The sequence below is a fragment of the Callospermophilus lateralis genome, chromosome 15, assembly GCF_048772815.1.
Source record: "Callospermophilus lateralis isolate mCalLat2 chromosome 15, mCalLat2.hap1, whole genome shotgun sequence".
NCBI lineage: Eukaryota > Metazoa > Chordata > Mammalia > Rodentia > Sciuridae > Callospermophilus > Callospermophilus lateralis.
This window is the reverse complement of record NC_135319.1, coordinates 93795399-93809256: the sequence shown is the minus strand read 5'-3', so window position 1 is coordinate 93809256 and position 13858 is coordinate 93795399. Positions and strand designations below refer to the sequence as shown.

The window sequence follows — 13858 nt, the reverse complement described above, 5'->3', positions numbered from 1 at the left end:
GTGGAACACAGTACCTCATGCCTGCTAGGCACGCATTCTAGCATTGAGCCCCATTCCCAGCTTTGGGATGGGCATGCATAAGTCATTTGTGAGCTCAGGCGGAAGCCAGCCTTACCCAGCAGTTCCTTCCCTGCTCACAGTGTCCTGTGGACTCCTCTAGCACTGGCACCTGGGACTGATGCAGACAGCAGATGGCTTCCATCTGTGCTACCACTGCCTAGCTTCTGACTCTGCCATCATGCTGGGGCAAGGAGGTGACAGGTTCCCTCCTGCCCCAGCTCAGACCCTTCAGCTCTGTCCCCAGGAAAACATCCAAGGCACCAACTTCTTGCCAATGCCCCTTTAAACTTAGCCTGAAATGTGTCACCTTTCCATCTCCAGCCTACTGTAGCCATCTCCATGTCTCCCTGTCTGGCCCCTGATCCTCCCCTACATCACAAGGGAGGCTGAGTTGCTGGGCTCTACTGAGGACCCTTAGGTCGCCCCTGGCTGGAGTGAGTCTGGGAAGGCTGTGAGGTTGGCCTGCACCTGCACCCCAAAGCCTGGCCAAAAGTGGGGGATGTTGCTGCAAAGGACAAAGGAGGACCCACATGGATCAGGCTCTGATTCTGGGCCACTCCTGCCCTACAGGGTGGGGGAGTGGGAAACCAGGGCTGCACGGGGAGCTTGGTCCAAAAGGACCCCATAGCTGGGAATGGACCCCAGCCTAGGCAGCCTCCACACCTACATGATCTGTGCTGGGACCCGCAGCTGTCTGGCTCCTCCCCAGTGAGGTCTCAGGGGCCTGGAGCAGGGCATAGGGCTGGTCCTGTTTACCCTGCATGGGGTTGCTTTTCCCCTGGAAGTCAGAGGATTCACACACACAAGTCACTGCCCCTCAGTTGTCTCCTTGTAGCTGGACCCCACAGCTCAGGCAGGCCTGGGAGAGGCGGGGCCTCGTTCTCCCTAGGTACACGTGCGTTACTAGGAGTTGTAGGGAGTGGCAAGGTTCTGTTCACACCCATGCCCTTGTTAATGGGGGGGACCAGCATAAATGAAAGGGTACCAGGAAGCCACCAGGAAGTGGACTCAGTCTAGCCCGGCTGCCCTGGAGGCCCTCCCCAGGTGCATGTGCCCCGCCCCTCTGCCACGCGATTGGCCAGGCTGGTCCCCAGGCGGGTGCTTAGGCTGGAGCCCGCAGAGCTCTCAGTTTAGTTCCGCAAAGACCCTCCAGACCACAACAAGACCCTGGGCAGCACCATGGGCGGCCTCGGGCTCTGGCTGCTCTGTGCACTGTGGCTCCAGGGTGAGTGGGAAGAGGGTGGTTCCCAGGAGTCCTCTCAGGACGTGGGGCAGGGTGGCCTTCTGATCGATGGCCAGGGCTCCAGCTGGGTCACCTGGCCTTCCTCAGGCTGGTTCCTGGGGGAATGGGTTACCTGGGTGGTCACTCAGAGAGGCCAGGGTATGGCAGAGGCCCGAGGGAGGAACTTTGAGATGTGAACTGTAAGAGAAGCTGGCGCCTGGGGCGTTTCCCTGTCAGGACCGTTGAGACCACAGGGGTGAGGGTTGCAGGGCGGCTCCAGCTGCTGGAGGAGCCAGGTTCCTGGGTTCCACTGTGGGGCTGCGGGGTGGCTGCCCTGGGAGCTTCCTGATGAGGTATGGTTTCAGCCTGGGACTCCTAGAGGGCTGCTTCAGTCACCTCTCCTGGAGGTTTGTGAGGTGTTCAGGGACAGAAGTCTGAGGTAGGTGGTCTCTGTTACCAGAGAGGGCTGGGTCCTGGGTCTGCAGCTGGATATCGAGAAGCTTCCAGGACATCGGGAAGCAAGCAGCCTGGGGTGGGGGTGGCTGCTGTCGGCTGCTATGTGCCGTTAGATGGGATCCTGAGAATATAGGAGACAAAGAGACTTGTCCCCAGCCCCTGTGTGTACTTGTCCCAGGCTGGGCTTCCAGGGTCTCTGGCACACATGGTGTGCCACTCAATCTGCCTCCCCCCACTCCTCCTCCTGAGGTCTTTAGGCACAAAGCCCTCACCTGGGCTGTGGGGTAAGACCTTCTAGTCACTGGTTCCTGGGCCATTTGGCGATAGCCTCAGGGAGGTGCAGGCTTACACCCGCCTGGGGGCCACTTAGGGAGGAGGCCTTTATGTCTGCTAACCACTCTTACCCATAGCGATTGCACTCAGCCCATCCTTGCCCCCCGTGGAGCAGTATGAGGTGGTGTGGCCCAAACGTCTGCCTGGTCCCCGCACCCGCCGAGCTCTGCCCTCCCACGGGGTGAGTCTGATGTCCCCACTAGGCAGCCCCTCAGAGCCTTTCCTGTGGGGTGCTGTGTGGGTATCTGGGTACTGCAATGCAGGGCCCCAGGGCTCACAGGCAGACCCTGAGGCTGGCCTCTGCTTCCCTCCCTCCTGGGCTCACCTTCTTCCTTCCTCCTGCCCCACCCTGTGCCAGAGCCTGGGGCCTGCAGGTGGGCATCAGGCTTATTGCCTCACCTCCAGGAGCCCTGCCAGACGGGGGGCGGGGGGGGGGGGGGTCCTCTGGCCCCAGGAAAAGGGCAGGGGTGCTTGTGCTGGTCCACACCACACCCCAGTTTTACTTGGCAGGGGCTGATCAGCCAGATTCCTCTCCAGAAGAGAAGTGGGATGATGGCTCACCGCAGGGTTTTGCGTGTGTCTGACACACCTTCCGGGGCTCTGGGCTGGGCCGGGATTTCCCGGGCTGGGAACTGAGAAGGGCTCCTGGCCTGCCAGGAGGATTCCTGAAGCCCAGTGGGTGTGCGGACCCACCTATGGGCTCTGGGTATCCGTGAGGTTTGTGCTTGAGTGTGTGGATGTGTTTCTAGTGAGGGGCCTGTCCTACCCTGACCTTGCCTCTGTGCCCCAGGGACCTGCCATGGACCCGTGGACCTGTCTGCTGCCCTGGGCTCCCACCTGCCCAGAGGCAGATGTGCATTGTCCAGAGGGTCGCAGGCTTAGCATGTTAAGTGTGGGGCTGGGGTGTGTAGGGAGCAAGGTCACAGGGTGCTGGGAGGAGGCTGGCTGGGGTGGCACTGGAGGGGCCTATGCACCCTACCCCTTCCCCCACTTTCTCTGCTGTCCTGGCAGTAAGGGCTGCCCAGCAGGACATCCATCCCATCCTGCTGCGTCCTCCAGGGAAAGGTGGCATTGTCCTTACCATCTGGGGGCTGGTGGAGAAACAGGCCAGGAGGCGTGAAGAGCCTTATTTCTTTTTTGGCTCCACCTTCCCCTCCACCTTCTGGTCTGTCTGAGCCTGATGGGCCCAAGAGTCACCTGGGAGCCCTTGGGCTGCCTGGAGTGCAGGCCCAAGGCTGCAGACTACTCAACCCTGACCCCCATTCAGGGCCTGTACCCTGAGAGTGTGAGCTATGTCCTTGGGGCCGGAGGACACAACTTCACCCTGCACCTGCGGATAAACAGGTAAGCAGGGGGCTGACCCTCAGGTTGGTGCCCTGGCCAGCAACAGTGCAGGCTTCAGCACCTGCATCCCCCATGCTAGAGCTCAGGGAACTCCTGCGGTTCTTTTCCAGGGACCTGCTGGGCGTGGGCTACACAGAGACTTATTCAGCTGCCAATGGCTCTGAGGTGACAGAGCAGGGGCATGGGCAGGTAGGCATAGGGCTGCCTTCCTGGGGCCAGTAGGGCCATGGGAGCCAGACCTGTGACCTCTCACACTTCTACAGGACCACTGCCTCTACCAGGGTCACGTGGAGGGTCACCAGAGCTCTGCTGCTAGCCTCAGTACATGTGATGGCCTCAGGTGTGTACTCAGACCCTGGCAGGATGTCCCGCTCTACAGACGGGTAAACTAAGGCCAAGAAAGAAGGGGCTTGGGATTAGACTTAGAGACATGCTTCCTTCTTGCACGTGTTTGAAACGTGCAGAGGCACTTGTTGGACTTCCGTGAGGAGTTTCCAGCCCTGCCAAGCCTGTGGGGTAGGCCCACCCAGCTTGCGCTCCTGCTTACTGGGCCCAGGTGTCAGCCCTGGGGAGTCTGTGTTACTGGTTGGGGTGCAGATCAGAGCCCCCGGTCTTCCCAGATGGGCAGGTGGGGATGGGCTGGAGATGCCCACTTTTTCACTTGACTCCCCTTCTCAGGGGCTTCTTCCGGGTGGGCTCTGCCATCCATGTGATCGAGCCTCTAGATGGAGGTGGTGAGGAAGGGCAGCATGCAGTGTACCAGGCCAGGCACCTGCAGCAGAAGGCTGGGACTTGTGGGGTCAGCGATGCCAGCCTGGACAACCTTCTGGGGCCTCGGGTCTCAGCAGCCTTCAGGCCTCAGCCCCGGGTAAGCAACATCTTGCCCACCTGGCTGGTCCTGCCCTGGTCCCTTTGCTTGGGCCTGCGTATTTCTGTCTGCAGCCCCAGAGCCGTCCCCAAGCCCTGGAAGGTGGCTGTGGAGCAGACTCTTTTCTGCTTGGAGCTGCCTGATGGTCCTCCTAACACTGGGCAGTGGTGGTCTCTGGGGCAGACTGTGCTGGAAAGATTGATGATTCTCCCCAGAACTGGCCCCTATCCCGAGATACCCGCTATGTGGAGCTGTATGTGGTCACAGACAGCAAGGAGGTGAGGGCATGGGGGCAAGTGGGCTGGGCAGGTTGGGACATAGTGTTGGCCCAGCCTGAGGGTCCTGTGTCCCCAGTTCCAGCAGCTGGGGAGCAGAGAGGCCGTGCGCAGGCGTGTGCTGGAGGTGGTGAACCATGTGGACAAGGTGGGCTGCGGTCTTTGTAGGGCCCTGGGAGGGTTCCAGCTCCTGCAGGGTTTTCAGGACCCCTCAGCAACACAGGTCCATGGGGAGCCAGGTGGCTGGGGGAAGGGGGAAGGGGGAGTGGCCACAGTAGGTGGGGCAGGAAAGACAACCAAGAGAAGGTCTAACTCAGGGCTCTGTGTGTTGAGCTTGGGACCTGGCCTGCATCTGTGCCCTGTCCCCCAGAAGCAGATGGGAGGGCACCCCCTGCCTCCTACCTTACTGACCTTCCACCAACCAGGCCTGACCCGAGGATTTCTGTCTTCTGCAGTTTTATCAGGAGCTCAATTTCCGTGTGGTATTGGTGGGCCTGGAGATCTGGAGCAGAGACAAGGTCGCCATCAGCCCCCATGCCAACATCACCCTGGAGAACTTCCTTTCCTGGCGGGCACAGGACCTGATGGGGAGACACCCCCATGACAATGTGCAGCTCATCACGTGAGAGGGCCTGCACCCTAACCCACCATGGCAGGGCCCTGGCTAGCCCAGGCCTCTAGGGCAAACTCTCCAGGCAGAGCCATGAGGCATGGGGAGGGGCTAGGGGAGCCACTTTCAGGCCATCAGTGTCACGTGTGTTTCTAGGGGGGTCGACTTTACCGGGACCACCGTGGGACTGGCTCAGGTGTCTGCCCTGTGCTCTCGGGCCTCCGGGGCTGTGAATCAGGTAAAGGGAACCCCTGTCCAGGTTTACTGGAACTGGCCTGTGGGTTGGCAGCCAGCCCAGAGGCTGAGCTGGACACATGGAGGCAGTCTCGCAGGTCCCTGGAGCACACCTGAGAGGCCACCTCCCTGGGGACGGGTTCAACACCTGTTTTTATGTTTTAAGGGGTGGTTAGCAGGAAGCGGCACCAAGCCCCAGGTGCTGAAGGTGAGGGAGCACCTCACCTTCTGGGTGGATGGGTAAGGCGCTGCCCCAGTGAGCTCAGCCCTCTGCACAGGACCACAGCCAGAACCCTATTGGCGTGGCATCCACCATGGCCCACGAACTGGGCCACAACCTGGGCATGAACCATGACGAGAATGTCCAGGGATGCTACTGCCCCGTGCCGCGGGAGGGTGGTGGCTGCATCATGGCGGCCAGCATGAGGTAAGCCTTGTGGGACACAGTGGGTGGGAAGGGGCAGTGTGACAATGACCCCTGACAGCCATACCCCCTGCTCTTAGCTCCAAGTTCCCCAGGACGTTCAGCAGGTGCAGCAGGACTGACCTAGAGATGTTCCTGGAGAAACCCCAGACGGGCTGCCTGGCCAATGCCCCTGACCCTGACCGGATGGTGGGAGGCCCTGTGTGTGGGAACATGTTTGTGGAGCGTGGGGAGCAGTGTGACTGTGGCACTCCCCAGGTATGTCCTGCCCCAACCCCACCCTCTGCTCCTTAGCATCAGGGATGTGGCCTCTGTCCTTGTGCTGAGATGACCACCCAAGCCAGGTGCCCTGTGCACCACAACACACATGGCTTTTGGGTGTCCCATGTCAGTTCTGTTCTCCTTTGATCCCCAACAATCTGTAAGGGAGTCCAAAGGAGAGTGGTCACTGGTTGCCCCTGGTGGTTGGTGGGGTCCATCCACCCTGAAGTTGGCTCTTGCCCAGGGTGCAGCTGCTCATGCCCCTGTCTCCCAGGACTGTCAGAACCGCTGCTGCAATGCCACAACATGCCAGCTGGCTGAGGGGGCCAAGTGTGCCCATGGCACCTGCTGCCATGAGTGCAGGGTGAGCCCAGGGCAGCGGTAGGAGGGCAGCCACACCAATAGCAGCAACTCCTGGGCCTGTTTCACATTGAACCTCTCTACGGGCCAGGTGAAGCCAGCTGGTGAGCCATGCCGCCCCCAGAGGGACCAGTGTGACCTGGAGGAGTTCTGCGATGGCCGGAGTCCAGTGTGCCCAGAGGATGTCTTCCAGGAGAACGGCACACCCTGTCCTGGGGGCTACTGCTTTAATGGGCACTGCCCCACACTGGCCCAGCGGTGCCAGGAACTGTGGGGTCCAGGTAAGGCCTGTGAGCACAGGATACAGGCCAGCCTCCGGGGGTGACTGTGGTCCTTGGCCAAGCTAATCTGCTCTAGCTCCTAGGTACACAGGTTGCTGCAGACACCTGCTTCTCCTTCAGCATCTCTCCAGGCTGCAGAGGCAGGATCACCCCCAGCATGGGCAGGTGAGCTGGACTGCAGAGGCCCAGGATACAGGATGTCCCCAGAGAGGAGTCTAGCTTTGTAGGGCAGGTGGCCCTCCAGGGGTTCACCCTGCCTTCCAGGATCCCAGCTTGACCTCAGCATCGTGGTAGAAGGGAGGAAGTAGGGTAGGGAGGGAAGGAAGGTTTTGCCTATCTCCTGGAGTGCAGGGCCATGAGCGTGGTGCACAGTGCAGCTGGGACCATGCCCTGCCCTCTCTCTACAGGGCCGACAGATGTGGGGTCCTGTACTGTGCAGGGGGCCGGCAGCCCCCAGAGCGTGGCTCCTGTACACTCAGTTCCTACTCGGGCAATTGCCAAGCTCTGCGCATGGACAGCGAGGTCTCTGCCTATGAGCCTGTGCCCCAGGGCACCAGGTGTGATAAGGGGAAGGTGAGCTGAGTAGCCCAGATGCCCCATGCAGGCATGTGGGCAGCCCGGACACGAGTCCCACACAGGCCCCTCTGCAGATGGGTTTTCACACTCAGAGGTCTGTTGGTAGAGTGTGTGGGGGGTTCTCTGTACACTTTCAGGTGAGACTGAGGTGGGAGAGGGAGGCAGAGACACCTGTTCCCAGTTCATATTCTGGAACCCATAGCATTGCCGAGAACCCAGGACTCCAGAGGTTCTGGGCCTCCAGAGGCCTCCGGGGTGGTCAGCTGACCTAGCCCTTTGGTTTTGAGAATAGGGCCAGGGCAGGGGTCCAGACAAGCTGCTTAGGAGGCCCCCTCTGCCTTCCAGATTTGCTGGGAAGGGCGCTGCCAGGACCTCCAGGTCTACAGATCCAAGAACTGCTCCGCCCAGTGCCACAACCATGGGGTGCGTGTGGCCTCAAGGGACAGCTGCCCCCTGCCTGGTGTCCCAGAAGCTGCTGCCATTGCCTGCATCTGACAGAGCCACTGGTGGTGGCAGCATTGGATGTAGGAATGGGGTCTCAGCCCTGCCCAGTGTGTCCATTAATGGGAGATCTCAGCAGGCCCCTTCTTGGGGCTGAGGCTGGAAGGGTGACCTGGAATCAGGCCTGTGGTCATGCCCCCCTACAAGCCCAGGGTTGTGACCTGGGCAGGGGTGCAGAGGGCCTCTGCTTGCAGAGCTGGCTCAGGGCCCTTATGCTGCAGGAACAGCTGCTGCACTATGGGCTACATTCCCTAAGGCTCTCTGTCCCTGCAGGTGTGCAACCACAAGAGGGAGTGTCACTGCCACGTGGGCTGGGCACCGCCCCACTGTGCGGAGCTACTGGCAGACATGCAGGCAGGTAGGGCCTTCAGGGCCAGGTCTGAATTCAAGGCTCCACCTGGTCCTTGCGAGGTGATATTTAGGGGATGGTTTGCAATCAACAGCCAGTCCTGTGGCAGCCAGAAGGGAGCCTATGTCCCACCTCCTAGATGATTGAAGGTAGTGTCCAGCTCAGAGTAAAATATGCCATCCTCTGCCCAGTGCTCCAGCCCCTCTTCAGTCTGGCTGGGAACCTAGGGTCAGTCAGCCCTACAGTGTCTTCTTCTCCAGTGGCCAGTGAGCATGTAGCTGTCCACAGCACCCCGACCTCAAGGGCCTGGCTAGGCTGCACCCATAGCACTGTGGACTCAGAACCTGCCCCCCACCTGCCATGCCTTCTGACCCTTTTCTGGGAGCTGGGAGCCCTGGAGCCCAGGGCATGGCCATAGCCGGCTGGGGAGGCTGAGGGCCCTCCCACCCAGGCTGAGACCTGTGTTCCCCAGCACCTGGGAGTCTCCTGGTCAGCGTGCTGGTGCCCCTAGTGCTCCTGATGGCCATGCTGGCCACCCTGGCAGGCGTCATGGTACACCGCAAGGTCTGGAGCCGTGTCCCCAGGAGGTGAGAACTCGCTGGTTGCGACAGATCTGTGTGTGGAACATATACTTCCGGGCCTAGAGCTATTGGGAAAGGGCCTCACTACTGTTTGAGGAAGAAGCCACTTCTCGCACAGGTTGGAGGTGTTGTGGACTGGGCTCCCGGTTGGCTGTAGCAGGGCTTGAGCCCAGGGGGTGGCTGGGACCCACCCACCTCAGGACTCTGCTGGGGCCCTTCTTTTCAGTGGGTCAGACAAGGGTGGTCTGGGCTAGAGGTGGGGTATGGTAAGTCCAGAGATGGGGCCCCCACCCCCAAACCAGGACCATGAGCACCCCTTTAGGATCCTGCTGTGCCCGGGGCCAGTACCTTGACTCCAAGCTGCAGCAGGATAGATTTGCCTGGGACCTCTGAGCACCTCTCCAGTGTGACTGGGCCCCAGGGATTGCCCTTTCAGGGACATGCACTTGGTCTCCTTGTGTCTTATGGCTGTGACTATGTGCATTGCAGCCTGCATGGGGTCTGCCAGAGCAGAGGGACCCCAGAAAAACTAGGCTGGGGGGCAAAAAACTAGATCTGAGCCCTGGTGGGGACACTGACTGCTATTTCCTCTCTTCCTCCCCAGGAGTGTAGCACCCAAGACCACCATGGGGCTCTCCAACCCCCTGTTCCAGGAGGCAGGCAGCAGTGGGCCAACCAAGGGCAGGGCTCCAGGGCCCCCAAAGCTGGTGTCTACCACGCACCCCAGCCAGCCCGTCAGAGCCACTGTGGCCCCAAAGAGTCTGCCCCCTGCAGTAAGCACCATCCCCTGAGAGGCACTTGGACCCCTAGGCCTCTCTCTGTCCTAGTGTATGACCCACTGGGGACATCATGTTAATTAACTCGTATGTCCCTGTGTTGGTGAGGGCCAAGAGAGGCTGCTGTGGTCACCTGTGGTGCAGCGTCCTAGGGTCTGGGAGTTGAGGGCTACCTTTTGGAGATCTGTATTTGGAGTTTGACCTTGAACTTGTGGCTCTGGGGGTTCTCAGCCTTCATTCTGAGAAGATGACACCCCTGCTGCCTCCAGTCTGGAATGTGGCCACATGGCTGAGGGATAGGGATGGCCCTGTGTCCAGCTCAGGACCTGCGGGTTCAGAGCTGGGGCAGGTTTGTCACGTACGGAGAGGCTTTGTTTGCTTGGAGGGGCTTGATGGGTACTAGGTGGGCACTCAGCCTTGCCCTATGGGACCAGGCTCACATTCCTGTCCCCTGCAGCCTCCAGTCATGTCCAGTCCACCCTTCCCAGTCCCTATCTACCCACAGAAGGCACCAGACCAGGTGAGTGGCCTTGATTGGGATGACCAGGTGTTCTGAAAGTATCTGAGCTGTCCCAGGAAGCAGGGGGCCTGGTGGCTGAATGGGGGGGGGGCTGAGGCACAGGGAAGGCAGGTGAGCCTGGCCTAGGATGACATTAAAATGATTCAGTGAAGCCAGGGGGGCACACATCAGTCCTCTAGACTTGAGATAGGACTGGTATGTGGGGTCCTGACTCCTCTCTCCCCATCAGCTCAGACCTGCTCCACCCACCAAGCCCCTCCCAAAGCTGAAGCCCAAGCAGGTAAGAAGCCTCCGCCTGTGGGGCCCTCGCCAGCCCTCATGACACTTCCCTTGGGATATGGCTTTGGGGTCTTGAAAAGGTGTCTCACAGTGTGACTCACTGGAGCCTTGCAAGTTGAGGTTAATTCCCGGACTCCCCTTTGCCCCTGCAGTGTCACAGGCCTTCCCCTAGCATGGGCTGCCTGCCCCGATGGTACCCCTGGAGTCCCTCTCCCACCCCCATGTCGCTCCCATTCCTAGAACCTGTGGGAACAGGTGGGCCCTTGAGCGCTACCTCAGCTTCAGCCCTGGATGTCACTCTGTGACCATGGACCGTTCCCCTCCCGCTGGGCAAACTCAAGCTGCAGGACTGACCCAGCTTTCTCTCCTGGTGTCTGGCATGGCCCCATCTGTACAGGTTGGCTGTCCACCAAGTGTTGCTGGATGCCCTCCCAGGCAGGCCTCTGTCTACCTCTAGGTGGTCAAAGGTGGGGATCATGGTGGGCAGCTGAGGGCTGGGAAGAACCACAAAGTGGCAGGGTCCTAGGAAGTCTCCCCAAAGGTGGCTTGTGTGGGGCCTGGAGGTAAACACCCTTCCCTGCCTAAGGGGATTGTTTAATTTTAATTGCCAACAAATTTTAGATTTATAGAAAATTGCAGAGATGGCAGAGTCCCTGTGTTCCCTCCATAGTCCTCCGGGTTAGCGTGGACACAACCTGAGCTGCTCCTGCCTTCATGAGCAGGCAGTGCTTGGCCCACATGGTGCTCCTGGGGCCCAAGTGGCTCTTGGTCCTCACCTTGCACTTTGCAAATGTTGGCTCAGTTTTGTCCCTTGATTTGGGTTTGTCTGCTCATCGTGAGTTGTCAGAGATGATGGGTTTGGGGCAGGAATAGTGAGGAAAGTGTCCTTTCTAGGATGTTGCCCAACATTATCCTGGGCCTGGTCCCTCATATCTTGTCACAGGAATGTGACACATGGCTTGGTTGTGTCTGCAGTTTCTCCCTCTGAGCTATGTGGTTAATGAACGCAGAAGAGAGGCCATTGAGGATTCATGATTCTCTCTTCAAACTGGCCCACTAGTGTTATCACCCATAAGTAACTTGACCCCCAACAACTGTTACCATGGTGTTTGCTTACTAGTGATTGAACTAATTTTAGATTTACATATGAGTTGCAAAAATAGTACCAGGAGCCAGGCTCTGAGGCACAAGCCTATAATCCCAGCACTCAGGAGGCTGAAGCAAGAGAATCTCAAGGCCGAGGCCAGCCTGGGCAACTTAGTGAGAGCCTGTCTCAAAATAAAATAAAAAGGTCTGGGAGTGTAGCTCAGTAACAGAGTGACCCTGGGTTCAATTCCCAGTACTGGGGGGGGAAGAAAAAGACCTAGAAAGGGTCTTCATGGGAAGAACAGGGACAGAAATGGGCGGAGATATTTCTAGCCAAGGACAAGGAAAAGCCAGGCAAGAAGGAAGGCCCGGGTGGTCTCCCGTCACACTGTGCCTGGTCAGAGGAAGGGAAATGCTCCCCAGTGCAGAGCCTTCCCATGTTGCTGAGACCTACGGTGCTCACCCCAAGGTGCCCTTTTCACTGTCCCCCTGCCCTGGGAAAGGATACATGCTTTAGTAGTTAATTATTGGTTTTTGAGCTTCCAAAGACCCACATTCTGGCAATTAAAGAACCTTTCAGGGATCATGAGAGGGTGCAGGTGATGCTGCAGGGGCCTGGGTAGTTTCCAGGACAGGGAGCTCTTCTGCACTGGGGCTTTAGCTGTCAGGTGGCGCAGCCACAGAGGGCATTTCCACAAAGAGCTTAGCAGACAGAAGCCTGCAGCCCAGCAGGAGCAGAGCAGAGGGCCATGGGGAGTTAAGTATGGGCCAAGGCCTGGCCCACTTAGGTGACCTCTTCATCAGCTGTTTCTGCTCCCTCCCAGCCTGTCAAGCCAACCTCTGCACCCCCGTTGCCACCTGTCAAGCCCAGTGCTGGAGAGACCACACCTGGAATGACTCAGGTGAGCCTCCCCTGCACACAGTTTGGGGTCTACCTGTGCCAGATGTAGAGAGCTGCCCCACTCCTGACTGGCACTGCCCTGCAGTGTATATGTGTGGCATGGGGAGGGGATTGATTTCTTTAAATTATTGTCTGACAAACTTTGGGGATTATCTGGGAGAAAAAAAGAAAAATTCATTAACTTTGTTTTAATAATCTGTCAGAGGACTTTTCAGTGACTGTCACTTCAACTGGCTGTCAATTTGCCTTTTATCCCTATTAGAATAAGCAAATCTACCCCCCATATAAAGTATTAGCCATTAATACTGGGGCTACCACAGCTGTTGTCATTGTATGGACAGCACAGACTTAGTGTTGGGTGAACTAAGAATATACATTTTAAGAAATATGAAAGGTGGGACTGGGGTTGTAGCTAAGTGGAGGAGTGCTTGCCTAGCATGTGTGAGGCACTGGGTTCGATTCTCAGCACCACATATAAATAAATTTAGGAAAAAAAAAAAGAAATATGAAAGGAGGGCCGGGATTGTGGCTCAGTGGTAGAGCGCTTGCCTAGCATGCATGAGGCACTGGGTTCAATCCCTGGCACCACATAAAAATAAACAAATAAAATAAAGGTATTGTGTCCATCTACAACTACAAAAAAGAAAGAAAGATGAAAAGAGCCTGGTGCAATGGCGCACGCCTGTAGTTCCAGGGGCTGGGGAGGCTGAAGCAGGAGGATTGCAAGTTCAAAGCCAGCTTCAGCAACTTAGTGAGACTCTGTCTCAAAAAATAAAGAAAGGGCTAGGGATGTTGCTAAGTGGTTAGGGGTGGGGGATGGACTGTGAAAGGGAATATCCTCTTGTGCCCTTCGTAGCACATGATTTTTAACAGCAACCTTTCTCCTGTAAGGGGGTCAAAGGCCCCAAAGTCGCGCTGAAGCCCCCCATCCGAAGGTGACAAGGGTGCCGGCCCAGTGTCCAGCCACTGCACAAGTCTGGAGAGGCACTTCGGAACCAAGCTGGCATCCCGGGCTCTCTACCTGGGCCTCCACGGACCTGGCTGGACGCTCGGCTCCACTCAGGACTCTGGCCTGCTCGGCCTTGCTGCCAGGGGCCAGCGCTCGCCGCCTGGGCCCGCACCGCGGCGTGTGCAAGCGCTGGGGCGGGTGCACTCGGGCGGCCACTGGCGAGGGCGGCCCGGAGGTTCCCGGCGCTAGACTTCCTAACAATAAAGAGCTGTTTCCCCAGCAAACTGTCGCGCGAGTTCCGTGGGGCGGGAGGTCCTCAGTACAGTCCTCCTTCCTTTGGCCGGGACTGAATCACACGCCCTCGGGGTCCCAAAGAACTCCTCCCGGGCCACCGAGCAGCCAGGGCCGGTCAGACCTGAGCCGCCGCTTCCGTCTCCCCGACCCCCGGTCCCCAGGCCCGACCCCCGGTCCCCAGGCCCGACCCCCAGTCCCCAGGCCCGACCCCCGGTCCCCAGGCCCGCCCCTTCCGCCTCGTCTCCCGGCGACAGCTCCACGCCAGTCTGTGCCCCGCCCCTTCTGGTCCGTCTCCCGGCAACAGCCCAAGCCTTCTGC

At 58.8% G+C, this 13858-nt stretch overlaps 1 protein-coding gene across 3 annotated transcripts; it reads left to right on the top strand.

Moving 5' to 3' along the window:
- Window positions 1-777: 777 nt before the first annotated feature.
- On the top strand, window positions 778-13325 carry Adam8 (ADAM metallopeptidase domain 8). Of its 3 annotated transcripts, XM_077105339.1 has the most exons (24): window positions 778-1285; window positions 2149-2252; window positions 3339-3415; window positions 3526-3604; window positions 3679-3755; window positions 4094-4283; window positions 4499-4561; window positions 4638-4706; window positions 5014-5180; window positions 5325-5406; window positions 5681-5829; window positions 5907-6084; window positions 6362-6451; window positions 6539-6728; window positions 6812-6893; window positions 7136-7301; window positions 7650-7727; window positions 8079-8163; window positions 8627-8741; window positions 9340-9508; window positions 9969-10031; window positions 10261-10311; window positions 12221-12298; window positions 13189-13325. In XM_077105339.1, exons 1-24 carry the CDS (start codon window positions 1240-1242, stop codon window positions 13234-13236), a joined length of 2496 nt encoding a protein of 831 aa, XP_076961454.1. In that variant the 5' UTR covers window positions 778-1239; the 3' UTR covers window positions 13237-13325. The 3 variants fall into 3 exon arrangements, with proteins under 3 accessions (XP_076961454.1, XP_076961455.1, XP_076961456.1); XM_077105340.1 differs by lacking the exon at window positions 6362-6451; XM_077105341.1 differs by lacking the exons at window positions 12221-12298; window positions 13189-13325 and adding an exon at window positions 10551-10650.
- Window positions 13326-13858: the final 533 nt, after the last annotated feature.

Bases quoted from the DNA above. Each gene is read 5' to 3' on its own strand.
- Adam8 (XM_077105339.1), top strand. From the start codon at position 1,240: ATGGGCGGCCTCGGGCTCTGGCTGCTCTGTGCACTGTGGCTCCAGG. The intron at 10,032-10,260 runs GTGAGTGGCCTT...TCTCCCCATCAG, and splicing joins CACAGAAGGCACCAGACCAG to CTCAGACCTGCTCCACCCAC. The intron at 12,299-13,188 runs GTGAGCCTCCCC...TTCTCCTGTAAG, and splicing joins CCACACCTGGAATGACTCAG to GGGGTCAAAGGCCCCAAAGT.